Raw genomic sequence first — 16241 nt, forward strand, 5'->3', positions numbered from 1 at the left:
TTGACGTCATTATAAGTATATAAGGCTTTGTATATGACGTCATTATAAGATGACACTACAGACCGGGACACCGGGACACAAATGACGACCGGGACACAGGGAATATAAATGACGACCGAGACACTCAAAGAGAAATTACAGACCGGGACACAAATGACGACCGGGACACCGGGACAGAGGGAATATAAATGACGACCGGGACACTCAAAGAGAGATTACAGACTGGGATACCGGGACACAGGGAATATAAATGACGACCAGGACACAGGGACACAACTACAACGGGGACGCCGGGGGCACAGGGGGATATATAAATGACGACGGGGACACAGGGAATGTTCGATTAGCAATCACCATCAACAAAGCTCAAGGGCAATCGTTAGAAAAATGCGGTATAGATCTGAATACGGATTGTTTTCCCATGGACAATTATTATGTTGCATGTTCAAGAGTTGGTAAACCTGACAATCTATTTATATGGACAGACAATGGGACAGCAAAGAATGTTGTATATTTGCATGTTTTACGTAGTATATATATATATATATATATATATATATATATATATATATATATATATATATATATATATATATATATATATATATATATATATATATATATATATTCACAGGTGGGACACAGGGACACAACTACAATGGCGCGTGACTAATATGGCGCGTAACGACTTACGCGCGCGGGGGGGAATGGGGGGGGGGGCGAAGCGCCCCCACCAGCTAGGTGTTGAACTATCCAGATTTTCCTAGTATATCCATATACTAGGTGTTGGGGTGGCGCTTCGCGCCACCCCAACACCTAGTATATATATATATATATATATATATATATATATATATATATATATATATATATATATATATATATATATATATATATGAGACTACATATATAGATACTAGTTGCCCCAAGCAACTAGGTGGTGGTATAGATACTATCTATACCACCACCACCTAGCCTATACCTATCCACCCTAGTATCTATACCACCGGTATGGTATACCATACCATAGGTATGGTATAGTATCTATACCATACCTATCCCACCACCTATCTATACCACCACCCTAGTATATAGATACTAGTTGCCCCACCAACACCTAGTTGGTGGGGGTGCTTCGCGCCCCCAAGCCCCCCCCCCCCGCACGTAAGTTGTTTTTAGTTTTTTTTTTAGTTTTTTCTTTTTTTTTATTTTAGCTTTTTTATTTTTTTTTATTTTTTTTCTTCTTAGTTTTTATATATATATATATATATATAGATAGCCCTTGGCCAAGCTGTTTCCAGCGTTTGAGCCAGGTTCTTAGAAAAATCTGGATAGTTCAAATTTGTATTTCCGACCAAAGTTATATCTTTAACCTTTCAAACCTTGTAATTACAGAAGCAAAGGAAGTATAAGGTCAGAAGTTCCTCGTCAAACTCTTACTATATAGTAGATGCATTTCTGACGGCTTTATTCTATAGCACACAAACTTCCATGACTTTAAAAAAATGCATGGAAATTAAATGTTGTGGAGGGGAGAAAGGAGGGAAAGAGGGCCTTGAAAAGATCTTCCTATGTATAAATTTGGACTTTAAATCTATTTCTGCGAGTATAATTAAATTAAATGGGAACTTAATTAAAGGAAATGGGAACTTCCTGGGAGGGTGTAAAAAAGGAGGCCTTGAATAGATTATGTTGGAGGAGGAGCGTACGTAGCTGTGTTGGCCTCAGAAGGCTTGGTGCTGCAGTGAGTTATTATTAGTAGTAGTTGTAGTAGTAGTAGTATAATTAAATTAGTTCAAGAGCTTTCTGAGCTAATAAAAGGAAGATAAACTTCACATTTACTCTTATAAAAAGATAAAACTACCTAAGAAAAATTCAATGAAAATCTTCACATACTCTTTTTGGATTTTTTACTTTAAAAAATTGTTGGTGGAGTTATTAAGGCTCATAGAAATAGACACAGCTTCATCATTTTCACTAAAATTTCTACCACGTTTACCTCTTTTAAAATTGTCGAGTGTTTTAGTGTGAGAAGCAATTATACTACCTGTTAATTTTGGAAACTTAAATTTTACTCAATATTTTTATCTATTTTTTTTTAATCATTAATGTTTTGGGGAATTCATTTCGGAAACTATATTATAATAACCTTATTTTGTTTCCATTTCTCTGTCGATTTTTAAAATGAAAGGTCAATAAGACCTTCGTTTTCTTTCATTTTTTTTTTAATTTTGGTGAGACGATTCCTTCGACTTGTCAAGCGTTACTGTATTATTCGTATTATATCTAAGAGAAAAGTATAATTAGACCATACAATTCAATAATTTCAGAGAATCTAATTCTAAACTTTCAGAATTTGACACACCCCAGAAATAAAATCATTGCGAAACGTTTCTTTTTAAGGTTAAGTTTGAGCCTTGCATGTCAAAAAGGACATAATGTTGATCTTTTTACTCAACTATTTTTGATTTCTTTTTCGCAGCGTTTGACAAGCTAATAAAATAATTATGTCTCATATTCATCAATTAAATCACATACACGCAATATGACGTAATGTACGGCCTTAAGGTATACTGTAGTAGGGAAAGTAGGTATGAAGAACAAGAAATGTAACTAAAACATCTTCAGATTCTTCAGTTTAAATCAGTGAGTTAACGTAGAAAGGTATTAACTCTTGAGTAAAGGTAAGATATGTACCACTGTTTCCTATAGGCAGTGTTGACCTGTTGATACTTATCAATTTTGACTGTCAGCTGTTTAATTTTATAACGTATATTTATCAAAGCACAAAAGGGCGGATCTACAGCAAAATATTGGGGGAGGTCCAATATCACAAGGGCGCCAATAATTGTCCAAAACGATAAATTTATTCTAAAAAACAGGGAAAGAAGGCGCCAGAAAAATCTTGGGGGGCTTCCTGGATCCACCAGTGAAAGCATACGATTGACAATTACTTTTATGCAATCACAACAATGTTGTCCAAAAGGCTCTTGTGTATTACACGGTAAATACTCAATTTTGCGCTGTGTAAAACTCGAGAACAAACTGGTTTCTTCGTTAGTTTCTTTCAGATTAGCGTGAGACAAGACAAAAACAAGTGACAGAGTATTTAGAAACATAATTTGGGCTGTATATTTGCAGACCAGGGGGTGAGAGTAAAGGATTTGGACAGTTTGAAGTTAGAAAACAATTCTTACTTCGTAATATGCAGAATATTTGTACATAACACATTTTGCGTGCAGACCCGCTATACTTTACCCCCACACCCTAATGTGCAAATATATAGGGAAAATTTTTTCTAAAGTTTTATATTTTCATCATCGTTTGTGATATTTCATTAGGATTGATCGTCAAAGAAACAGGTTCTAATTCAATGAAGCACTTGCGTGTTTGCCGTATAATACACAAGTGCCGTCTAAAAATTGACATCGGCCAATTGTAAGTGATTTTGGTACCAGGTAAATGCAGGTCATATGCTGAACGTCCAAGAGTATCAAAATTCTTCCTTCGTTTTATTCAAAATAAAATGTTTTGTTCAAGAAAATGGCCCTAGGCTGTTTCCGAAATTTGCTCATTTTGTTCTTTTATTTTCAAATTGACCCCAATTAACCCCATCACGAACCCAAGGATACCAATTCGGTTGGGGGAAAAGGAAGTGCAATAGCCCTCTAAATTTTTAAACGTGCATTTTGATTGTTTATTTTTGAAAAAAAATTCTCGACCCTCTATACATTTTCGTTATTACACAAGAAACATTACAAACGTGATGACACAAAAACATATTTTGTTAGTTGTGTACTCAAGTGTGTCATCTTCGTCATTGGTCTCCATACAAAAAATATCTTTATAGTCATGATCCATATCTATTGAAGGAGTTCCTCGCCGGTTTTGGATTGACGCAAACATGTGGTCATTTCGTTAGAAACTAGAATAATGACCCCAAATTGTTCTATTTAAGCTAAGCTAGTTCTTTACAGATCTATCAAGAGTTAATTTTTTATGACACCAATCTTAGCAATTTGACCTGCTCCCTATCCTAGTTTGTTTGCCTGAATAAATAAAAAAATATTTTTAAAATTGCAACATTTTACTTCAAAAATAACGTTTGCTCTTCAGAGTTCAAAACTTGAAAATATTTTACGTTTTCGTTGTTGTCCATTTCATAAACTCTATGTTGACCTCTAGCACTGATGTCTTTACGGATCTTGACAAGTTAAGAACGTAGTTGGTGAAGATTTACTGCTAACTAGAAAAATAAAAAGTGGAGACGAACCTTATAATGATTAAGAAAACAAATTAAAGATTAAAAATGAGGGTAAGAGCGGAAAATAGCGGCTTTTCACCAACTCAGAAAGCTATTGCTGGGTAATTTTGACTTCTCTGGATAGATCTGCAATCAAACTGGGACCGTAATAGATATTTTCAGTTGCACGCCTCCGCTTCCTCCAGGACATTAGCTTCTTATGTATTTCAAACATATGCTTTGCTAGATGAAAGAAACTTCTGGGTCTAGATTTAAACCCCAACTTAAAATCAGGAAACTTAAAATCCAACTCAAAATCCTTCTTCATTTATAAAGTTTCTGTGAAAACAAATTCTACCTTTAAAAAATCTGGTTAAAACTTCTGGATACTGCCTTGCTTGAGGCCTAAAGACTAAAAGAAGCTCACTTTATGCCGGATTTGGATTTTTTTTTCTTTTAAAGGAAGACTAGCTACATCTTCCAGAATATTCCAAGCTTTACGTGTAGGAAACTCGAAAAATTTTTCTCGTGTCCTAAATTGGGCTTTAGACCCATTTTATAAGTTTTATTCACGTACCACAAGAATTTTCGGAGCTTTTAATGAAACGTGGAATACAGAATAAAGAATAAATAGAAAGGATTGAAAAATGAAGACTTGTATCAAGACAGAGTAATGCATCACGTGAGGTGCAAGTCTAAATTAATTTGAATAGATATCATTCCATTTGTGTAAATGCCTATAAAATATCCAGCCGCGAAAGTCATTTAAAACTAAATAACATTGGTTAAGTAGGCTTAGTACACTGGTTTACTCAAGATCCCTAAGATTGTAAACTTTATTTTGATTGATGGACTATTTTTAGCTGACCAACCGTAAGCCTTTTATATTCTTACGTAAGTAGCTTACGCAATAGTAACTCGAAACAAGTATAACTTATATACTAAGCTCTCATTTGTGGAACATTTTGTCTATTGTACCACAAGTTATACCTATTTATTTTATCCTTTACCGTCACAACAAGAACAAGGAAAACTACAAAACATCATTTTATTGTAGTTTTTTTTAGTAGGGATTTGATTGAAAAAGAAAAACCTTGCGAGGTTTATAGATCGTGTTCTATTCACATAATATTTCTTGTTATCATTTCAATACGTAGTTCTCCGTTTTTGCCTAAATCTCAAACAAAAATACACACCGTATTTTTAAGAATTTAAGAAGGTATTCAACCAAAGTGAAAGCTGAACAATTTTCACTTTGTGAACTTCAACCTTCCACTTTGCCAATCCCATGCTCTTGTTAACATACTAATCAACTTTCAAGTTGCTATGGTGATGACGTTAGTGCTTAGTAATTTTGTCTTTTTATAGATGAGGCCTTTGTTAGCAGTGACATGCTTACTTGCTGTGGCTGTTGGACAGGCAGCTGCGCAACGAGTTTTAGCGCTACCAGACCCTACAAACTGTGTCAATCGTAAGTATTCGCTACTATAATTATTTGTTTATATGCCTAGTATTTAAAGATCACTTGTGCTATACAAACCCTAGATAGTATTTAAAAAGATGAGCCACCAGAGCTGCTATTTTGAAGGGGGACTTCGCATTAAATTGGTATAATTCGAGAAAAACAGCTTTAAGAATGAAGGCCCTTGAATTTAAATGACAAAAATGAATTCACTTCCTCTTGGCTATAATCGAAGGTGCAGCTGGAAGCACTGTCCCTCCTAGATCATTTTGTGTCCCCAACTAAACCCTTAAAAGTAAGCATACAGCCAAGCTTTGACAGAAGATAGCAAATTTGCCCCTCTCCCACCTCTTTTAAGGAAAGATATCCTAGCTACGTCCATGGCTAAGCTCTGTCCTACTTTTTATTCAATTTTACCTGGGATTTGCAAGAAATGTGTTAACTGGTTGTAACAAATAAAGAACAATGAAAAAAAGTGGATTTGGTTTACTTCTGTCCTAAAACTGAATATGGTCAATTTAGAGCGCTAACATTACTGATGCAGAATGAACAGCACAACCTGTCAGACGACAGGGCAGCCCCATCCCTCCTAATACAACATTTGAAATACCCTTGTCCACCCCCAAAAAATTGCTGAAAGTTCCAGCTTGATCCCCTAGACGTGAGACAAAATTTGTAAGACTTGCCAAAACTTCATACAAAATTTGTCACCATTTTAGTATTCACGAAACAGAACAGACTTGGTTTGCTTTGATATTGAAGCTTTCAATAGGGAATCAATTTTTAGTGGAATTATCTATTTTAAGTAGATGGATGCAAAAAATCAACAACAGCAACGTCAATTTTTCGGCAGTAGATGTTTCTGAAGTGTTTACCTACTTGCCATTAAAGTTAACTTGTATGTCAGTAGAATTCGCTTGCATAATTGTAAAGTAGTGTATTCTTATAATGATAAGGTAGAATTGAAAATTAGTGGTGTCTGAATATCTATATTTTCTTTTAAAGTAAAAAGAACATTTGTTTCAGCATCGTTAATTAGCGTTAAAGTCCAGCTTTAACGTTACCATCCCACTGTCCTAAAAAACATAGCTACTTTTGTGCAAAAACTTGTTTCCTAAGACATATGGAGAATTGTTTATAACAGTCGCTGTCAATTATCGCCGAAAAGGCTTGATGTAACGTTGTTCATTAAAAAATTATTGCCAATTTTACGTAGACTCATCCATGTGATTAAATAAAAAATAATTTTTTTTTTGTTCAAATGAAAGTATGAAGCAATATTAAAACTAAAACGACCATAAATGATTACGGAAACGAGGGGGGTTGCACCCTCCTCAACACCTTGCTCTTCACGCTAAAGTTTTTCTATGCCAGGAAATCTGACTCCACCTCTATGGAAAAATCCCCCTCCCCATGGATTGGGAAAAGAGGCGGGGGAGGGGGTCTAGTTGCCTTCCAATATTTTTGGTCACTTAAAAATGGCACTAGAACTCCTAATTTTCGTTAGAATGAACCCTCTCCTGATGTTCTAGGCCCACAGGGTTCATATAATCACCCAAGGGAAATAAAACAAACAAAGAAATAAACACGCTTGCGTAATTTTTATTCTGACAAAAAGTACGAAATTCCACATTTTTGTAGATAGGAGCTTGAAACTTCGACAGCAGGATGCTCTGATATGCTGAATCTGATGTTGTGATTTTGATTTTCATTAAGATTCTATGAATTTTACGGGGTGTTTCCCCTTTCTTCAAAAATCAGGCAAATTTTCTGAGGTTCATAACCTTTGATGAATAAAACTAAACTTAATAAAACTTATAAAAATCCAATTGTTTTGATATATCTATTGGTATCAAAATTCTGTTTTTCAGAGTTTCGGTTACTATTGAGCCGGGTTGATCCTTATTTGCAGTTCGTTACTACGAACTGTTTGAAACCAACATATGGAACTCTTAAAATATAAATACAGGTTCGAAAGTCCAAAAACAAGGCACAAAATTGGTCGGGCTTTGGCAATACTGAAGACCAGGCTTACGATTGTTTACATTATGTCTTAGGAAAACTTCTGATTCTCTATTTGTTTGATATTTTCTCGACTGATGACAGCTGTCAAACGAACACCCGAAATATTTAGAAAATTACCTATCAAGTGCAAGTACTTTGCCATAATTGATTAGTGTCAATTCTAAAGCGACCCGCAAAATTAAAGACAGGTGGCCGAAGCAAGCCGGATTATGTTCTAGCAGAAAGCCAACTTCATGGAGATTTTGTTTATTTAGTGCAAGAACCATGAGCGGTAGCTTAGGCCTTCTGCCTCTGCATTTTTCCCTCCTTCCGCTCGCTACGGCCAGTGACTTAGACCTTGGACCCAAGAATGGTAGTCATTCTAAGCCGAGTTCTCCCAGTTCGACTTTACCAGTGAGCTTCTTTAGGAATTTCTAGTTTACAGCAATTTTTTTAGCTCATATATTTTTGTGAAAATTTTACCTCTCTAGTTTTAATAGTTTAACTGTTTGCTCAGTTCAGTCACACACACTAAGCCCATATGCAAAGTTCCGCTGGCATTTCGTCAATACATTGTGATATTTTCTGTGCTTTCATTGTGTGTAACATTGCATTGAGACTTATTTGGTTCTGAATTTTCTTTTTGTTTTTTCTTTCCTCTATGTACATTTTCAGTCAGATGATAGTCAGTTATTTAGTGAAATACTTAGAGCTTTGGTCTAAATCCGATAGACGACGAAAACATGACTTAAATGTGGGCCCAAACAAGGAATTACAGTAAAAATATACATCAAAGAAGCTGCTTTTCATGCTGATCCCAAATTTAGAATCCAGTACTCTAACACAAAGGCGTTTGAATTTTTTTTAAATAGAGGGGGACAACCCAAAAAGAATGAGATCATGATAAACTTACGCCATTAAATTCAACATGTTTAGAAATCTTTGAGCGGAGGCTTCAAGACCCTACGTGTCAATTCACTATGCTTACTAATTTTGTCAGTTTCTGGGCTTTTATGAAAATCTTAAGAAAATATTAATAAAATTACTGGTTTTATCATCTTACTGTGGCGTATTTTAGTGACCTACATAGTTGGGTAAATAGATAGATAGATATATTATAAGCTGAACAGAACATACAGCACAATATTCGAAAATTCAAATCCTAATATAGTAAAAACATCTACTTTCTCCTCCCGGTAAAAACAACAACAACAAGAAAAAGAGCACAAACTTAGATTTCTTCCTTTCCTTACCAAATCAATGTCATGCACACTATTTTCTTTTTCTTTATCGTTATAAACCTAACAAGGCTATACAATACAGTATCCTCTTATACACATCACAGAAAAATAACATATATAATAATAATCTATCTCCTCTACCTCCCCCCCTCCCAAAAAAAATTCCTTTCTTCGCTATTTCAGTAAAATATCTACAAACCTGGATTATTTTCCTTTTTAAAGTCGTATGCAGGATCCCCGGGAGCTCAATTTTCAAAAATTACATTCTTAAATATTTAAGCTCACTCCAAAAAGTTATTTTAAAAAAAATAGAAGCTTAATTATTTGTAATTAAATACCTTGATTTGTAGCAATAAATGTATAGCTTTCAGATTTTACGGAAGGAACATAAAAATCGCTAGTTTTTTGTATAGCCTAATTGGTTTGTTAACTATGATTCTTACCAGTTGAAGCGTGTCAAAATTGCATTTATTTGTTTGAAAAATTTATTTTCTCTATTTTGAAAAAAAGCATTAATTTTATTAATTTATAATACGGTTTATTTTGTATTACAGCATCAATTTAATTAACATTTTATAGGTGTCAAACATGCGTCTTTTGCTGACCCTCAAGGAACAAAACATAATTATTTCTTCAGTTGGTTGCATAGACCCACATCAAAGATTGAAGTTGATTGGCTTGATGCCAGAAATGTCTGCCGTAGACATTGTATGGACGCCGTGTCAATTGAAACTTTGCAAGAAAATGAATGGGTTAAACAACAGATGGCAAGAGGTGAGTATTTTTGTAATCTAGTTTAACAAAATCGCTTCGTGTATTTGAAAAGTAAGTAAAGCACGAAAATATATTGTTGATATACTGGAAAAAGGTTTCCTAATATTAAATTATTTGTAGAAACATTAAAGAGGATTTTGAGGTACTCTTTGGCAGAGAGAGAAGGGCTTAGAAGGTATTTCAGATATATTGCTTGGATTGTACTTGAAGGAGTCTAGGGATTTTGTATCTGAGGCTGTCGTTCCGATCTCGTTTGTTCAAAACAAAAGAAAAATAAGTGGATACAAAATCTGATTGAAACAGTGAAACTACGACGCGAACATGTACCAAACATTTTGATTTCTCGTCCGGAATTTCTATCAATGGATAAACAAAAAGCAAAAAAAAGCTAAATTTTAGGCAGAAACCAAGCAAGAAAGGACAAATATATCCAATGAATAAACTTTTTTTTTTGGCTTAAACTGCCAAAAAGTACGATTAAATGCTTCTCTAGGTTGCAAGACGGCTTATTGTAAGCCTAAACTATGAAACATTATATCAAAGATAGCTCAAGAAATTGTCATAAATTTATTTTCTATTTTTACTGCTAAGTAATTGGATTTTGATAAATTTTGAATTTTAATCTAAGATTCACCTTTCTAATCGCCTCTTTGGTCTTTTTCAGTATTACATCGCTCGTTCCATTTCATCTGACTCTCCTCGCTAATACTCTCTGTTGCTGCTCTATCATAAAACCCCCATTAAGCATACTTTAGGCTACAGTACAAGCTGGTATTAAAATTACGTAGCATACTTATATGCTTTAGGTTGGCATTAAAACTAAAATAGCCTACTTATATAAATTTTAGATTACGATACAAGTTAGGATTAAAATTACTTTCCACAATTTTGTCTTAGTTCTGCAAAAAAAAACTCAAAGCACTTGGTTGGGATATTTTTAGTATAAAAGGTCGTCGATCTTCCAATAAAAATAACTTTCAATAATTTCCAGTAGAACGAAATTTAATAAAAAATTTAGAATAAAGCAACTTGTACCAATTTGGTCATTTTTTTAAATATCTAAACTGTTTATTCCGGAAGGTTTATATTAAATGTAATAGTATATCCTTGTGTACACTTCTACGAAAAAGCACGCTTGTTGAGATGGTCCTCTGCTCGCGCAGTCGTCTGGTTACCTTGGGTGCTGGCTAGAGTTCCTAGCTACAGCGCACATTTACACATTCAAATGGTGACTCGACTTGCAGATAATACCCAAGAATTTATGATCCATAAAACATACCTTTACAATTGTTTTGTGAAAACATAGCAACTGTGAGTGGTTCAGTGTATACTCATATTCCTTCGGACTTTGACAAGAGAATAAGGATCTCAGCCACGTTGGGCAATATCAAACCGGGACGGGGGTGAAATTCCGAAATTTTTTGTCTTATCGAAAACATAAAGTAGAAGGCCCCGCAGAGAATCTTGACTTGTTCAGTTTTTATTGGTGCTTCAATCGTAAGAAATTTTCATAAGGCAAACTTACGATAAGCTGCTAGACTTGGTTAATTAAAGTTAAGCATCATCGACTTTCTTAGAGCTATCCAAGAGAGTAGAAAAAAATTGTAGTGATAGGTGGAAAGCCGGAAATAAAGTAGCAAAATAATAGAATTAAAAATGATATGTTTATTTTTCCAATGCTTATTATGCTCAACATTACACAAGTCTCAGTTATCACGTCTCGTTTAGTCTCGCTCTGATTATTTTGATGAACTTTGCCCTAGGCAATGCTGCAAAGGCTATGAGAGAATATAGTAACAAAAAGAAGCTAAACTCCTCTTAGAATTAGTTTATCCAGATCTTAGATGAACATGTTGGCGAAAAAATGGGTTTTTCGAGGTTTTGGAGATTAAGGATGTGAGAATAGGGGTGAAAATTATTGCTAAGAAGATTAAGTCAAATAGAAAGGAAAAAATGAAAGAGATGAAGAAAAGACGTGATTTCGATGGTGATGGATCATTTTTTTTTCCAACCCTCTTCAGTTTCTTTCTCTTCATTAAATAATCTTGTTTTTACTTCTTTCTAGGTGGTGTTCGTTACATCTGGACTTCAGGAAGAAAGTGCGATTTTGACGGATGTACTCGTCAAGACCTTCAGCCACTTATTGTCAATGGATGGTTCTGGTCTGGTAGTGGTGCAAGAATTCCACCCACCAATCAACGTCAGCTTGGGGATTGGTCTAATACTGGTCTTGAAGGTCGCCCTCAGCCAGACAACCGTGAAGAGGTATTGCCATTAATGCTCAAGCTTTTGCTAACTCTTTGACTCTTTGGGTACTTAATTGGCATCATGAGTGTCAATCTAAGGTTTTAGAGAACCCCCTCACCCTCCCCGATATAGCTGGGATTGGCTTTTATCATGAAGAGTTTTATCGTTAAAACTTGCTCTTAAGGAACTTAAAGATACGATAAATTAAGGAATAAGGAGTACCATCACAACGTAAAATCCGCCTTAGGAAATAAACAGTCTTAAGAAAAAAAAACATGTTTTAATAAAACATATTCTCGATGTTTTTAAGCTAATTGAAGAATCTAGTATTGTCACTCAGGCATGACTCCTGTGATAACAGCCTTTTTATGGCACTTGGTATTAACCAAGTGACATATAGCAATCGCAAATTCTGTCGGTCTGTCGGTCCCGGTTTTGCTACTTTAGGCACTTCCAGGTAAGCTAGGACGATGAAATTTGGCGGGCGTATCAGGGACCGGACCAGATTAAATTAGAATTAGTCGTTTTCCCGATTTGACCATCTGGGGGGGGGGGGGTGCAGTGGGGGGTCCTTTAATTCGGAAAAATTAGAAAAAATGAAGTATTTTTAACTTACGAATGGTTGATCAGATCTTAATTAAATTGGATGTTTGGAAGGATATCGTGTCTCAGAGCTGTTATTTTAGATCCCGACCGGATCTGGTGACATTAGGGGGGAGTTGAGAGGGGGAAACCTAAAATCTTGGAAAACACTTAGAGCGGAGGGATCGGAATGAAACTTGGTGGGAAAAATAAGAGCAAGTCCTAGATACATGACTGACATAACCGGAACGGATCCGCTCTTTTGGGGTAATTGGGGGGGGGGGGGGTTAATTCTGAAAAATTAGAAAAAATGAGGTATTTTTAACTTAAGAATGGTGACCGGATCTCAATGAAATTTGGTATTTAGAAGGATATCGTGTCACAAAGCTCTTATTTTAAATCCCGACGGGATCTGGTGACACTGAGTTTGGGGTGGGGGCACCTAAATTAATGGAAAACACTTAGATTGGAGGGATCGGGATGAACCTTGGTGGGAAAAATAAGCAGAAGTCTTAGATACGTGATTTACATAATTGGAATGGATCTTTTATATTGGGGGGGGGGTTAATTCTGAAAAATTAGAAAAAATTACGTATTTTTAACTTACGAAGGAATGATCGCATCTTCATGAAACTTCATATTTAGAAGGACCTCGTAACTCAGATCTCTTATTTTAAATTTCAACCAGATCCAGCGTCATTGGGGGGGGAGCAGTTGGGGGCGGGGGAAGTTAAGGGGAACCGGAAATCTTAGAAAATACTTAAAGCGGAGAGATCAGGATGAAACTGGATGGGAAGAATAAAAACCTGTCTAAGATACGTGACTGACATAACCAGACTGGGTCTGCTCTCTTTGGTGGAGTTGGGGGGGGGGGGGTAATTTGGAAAATGAGGTATTTTTAACTTACAAAAGGGTGACCAGATCTTAATAAAATTTGATATTTAGAAGGATCTTGTGCTTTAAAGCTCTAATTTCCAATTCCGACTAGATCCTTTGACATTGGGGGGGGGGGGGGAGTTGGAGGGACAAACCGGAATTCTTGGCAAACGTGAAAACTGGGATATTTTTATCTTATGAATAGGTGATGGGATCTTAATGAAATTTGATATTTAGAAGGAATTCATGTCTCAGAGCTCTTATTTCAAATCCTGACTAGATCTTTTGACATTGGGGGAGTTGGAGGGGGAAATCTTGGAAAACGCTTGGAGTGGAGGAATCGGGATGAAGCTTGGTGGATAGAATAAGCAAATGTCCTTGATACGTGATTGACGTAACCGTACCGGATTTGCTCTCTTTGGGGGAGTTCGGGGGAGGGGTTCAGTGATTTGGCGAGATTGGTGCTTTTGGACATGCTAGGACGATGAAAATTGGTAGGCATGTCAGGGAGCTGCACAAATTGACTTGATAAAGTCGTTTCCCCAGATTCGACCATCTGGGGGGCTAAAGGGAGAGGAAAAATTTGAAAAAATTAGGTATTTATAACATACGACTGGGAGATCGGATATTAATGAATTTTGACATTTAGAAGGACATCGTGACTCAGAGCTCTTATCTTAAATTCCTGACCGGCATTAAGCCTCTGATTTTCCTTTTAAATCAATCTATTGACTCTTAGAATTTTGTTAGAGCTCATACCATATGAGCTTTTGGCTCTTAGCTCTTCTTGCCTCGTCACAAGTGCCATATGAGCTCTTAGCTCTTGTTTCATTAAGTAATGAGTCTTGACGATTTGCCGACTGTTCTGAAATGAGCCATTGAAAATATTAAAGATTCTCCCTTCTTACTATTCAGTCGTTTATCCATTTTTCCATTTATTTTTTAATGCCTATCCTGTTTTTATATTTTTTCTCTTTTTCGCTATCATAAGTGTTAGCCCTTTTAAAATGTGGCTTTATAGACCTAGGATAAATTGGATTTCAGTCAGTATCTAAATTATAGGCTAGGTTTTGTTTTAAGGTCTTGGAAACCGGATTGGAGACTTCTACCGGTTGTAGACCCTTTTTTTGTTAATAATTGATTACAATACCGATTGATCTGGTCTGAGATCCAAGCTATATAAATAAGTTTGTTCAAAAATGAATACTGATTCAAATGAGATTGAAAACAATTTTTTAGTACCTGACTTGGTATATTGTAGGCGGCTGTGAGGATTAATCCAAGGAAACGTTTTCCAAGATAAGATTTTTCAAAGATAAGCAATGCACGAAACAAAAATACCTTACACGAGCAAAAAGTTGTCATATAGTAGATAAAACATGTAACTAATAAAAATTACTGGATTCAGTGAACAAAATGTGAAATGAATAGAAATTAAAGCGAATATTTAAGTCAAACATATACATAATTGTAATTACTAGGAGAATAAATGAGTCGAAAAACATATAGAAATTACCACGAACAAGAATGGTCCTACCCTTTCCCCGACTTTCAAACCTTCGAAGCTTGAGTGTCGATTGCCTTTTACTAAAAATGATGTATCCCGAACGGTTTGTGTTTATTCACCATATAAAAAAAAACCTAATCAAGCTTACAGGAGAGAAGAAATTCTCAAAACAGTCATTTTTGATTTTCATGAAAAAATATTACATATAAGCAAACTAAACTTGTTTAAAATCTACTGATACATAAAAAAGAGCTCTCGGAAGTTGAGTTCTATTTATTTTTATTATTGTATTGACAAAGAAAACATGTTCTAGATAAATATATTGTTTAAGTGTAAATAACATTCTAGCTTTTACAGGGTTTGAGGGGTGGCAGCCCCACTTTTATTGGTAGTATTTTCTTTTCGTTTAAACTTGCCTTGACCATTAATTTAATTTCTGTTGTTTTTTTTATACATTCACAATTATTCCTGTTCACTTAAGTATGATTTATTATATAACTGTAGGTCTTCTTGTCTCACGTTTTAATATGGATCTCCTTTTTTTAAATGATTTTGGATAGTATTTTCATAAGAAATTTTTTTAAACTTGTATTTTTTGTGCTTTGTAGGAAGGAGAACCATGTCTGGCTATTTTGAACAACTTCTACAATGACGGAATTAAGTGGCACGATGTTGCTTGCGACCACGAAAAACCATTCATCTGTGAAGATTCAGATGAACTTCTGGAATACGTCAAATCACGAAACCCGACTCTCCCTCTTTAAAAAGGAGATAACTTAATATTTATTATGTATGTTTCTTATCTGTTGCTATTTTATTCAAAAGTTTGTAATTAAACCTTACGAATTTTTATTTCTTAAAAAATTTTTGGTTCTGTTTGATTTTCAATCCGGGTTCGGTAGATTAAATCCGGACATACATAAAGAAGCTGCGTTATTTTTTTTATTATTTTTTTTTTTTTGAGCGGCAGAGGAATTATGAATATTATAATCTATACCAGTGGCTCTCTGGCATTGCTCCGTGGAGCTCTATTACTCTCTGGGACAAATTATGGGGTTCTTTGAGAACTCATTTTTAAAGTGTTTCAAGATAAATTGACACTTACTAAAATCATTATAAAGCAGTATATAGCAGAAGTGTTGCAGAAGTGGATGTCATGCAGAAGTTCTGCTTGTTTTTTATTCAATTTTATTCAAATTTTACACAGTAATGATAGACAAAGACAAGACTATGGAGCATAAAAAAATTCGACACAAAATGAAAAAACAGCTTTAGTTACAATCCAAAATCCAATACAACAGATCA

At 35.1% G+C, this 16241-nt stretch overlaps 1 protein-coding gene and 1 long non-coding RNA gene across 2 annotated transcripts; one reads left to right on the top strand and one right to left on the bottom strand.

The window, feature by feature from the left end:
• Positions 1–1264: 1264 nt before the first annotated feature.
• Positions 1265–5613, bottom strand: LOC136037194 (uncharacterized). The gene is made up of 2 exons (XR_010619881.1): positions 5440–5613; positions 1265–4246 (listed from the first exon to the last, which is right to left on the bottom strand). It is a non-coding gene; the product is annotated as an uncharacterized LOC136037194 (long non-coding RNA).
• Positions 2547–15800, top strand: LOC136037193 (uncharacterized). The gene is made up of 5 exons (XM_065719772.1): positions 2547–2684; positions 5612–5714; positions 9530–9724; positions 11790–11989; positions 15545–15800. Exons 2-5 carry the CDS (start codon positions 5612–5614, stop codon positions 15698–15700), a joined length of 654 nt encoding a protein of 217 aa, XP_065575844.1. The 5' UTR covers positions 2547–2684; the 3' UTR covers positions 15701–15800.
• The last annotated feature ends 441 nt before the right edge of the window (positions 15801–16241 follow it).

This window comes from Artemia franciscana, chromosome 16 (assembly GCF_032884065.1).
Source record: "Artemia franciscana chromosome 16, ASM3288406v1, whole genome shotgun sequence".
Taxonomy (NCBI): domain Eukaryota; kingdom Metazoa; phylum Arthropoda; class Branchiopoda; order Anostraca; family Artemiidae; genus Artemia; species Artemia franciscana.

Excerpts from the sequence above, each read along its gene's own strand:
- LOC136037193 (XM_065719772.1), top strand. The coding sequence starts at position 5,612 with ATGAGGCCTTTGTTAGCAGTGACATGCTTACTTGCTGTGGCTGTTGGA. Across the intron at positions 5,715-9,529 it reads CCCTACAAACTGTGTCAATC|GTGTCAAACATGCGTCTTTT; the intron begins GTAAGTATTCGC and ends AACATTTTATAG. Across the intron at positions 11,990-15,544 it reads AGCCAGACAACCGTGAAGAG|GAAGGAGAACCATGTCTGGC; the intron begins GTATTGCCATTA and ends TGTGCTTTGTAG.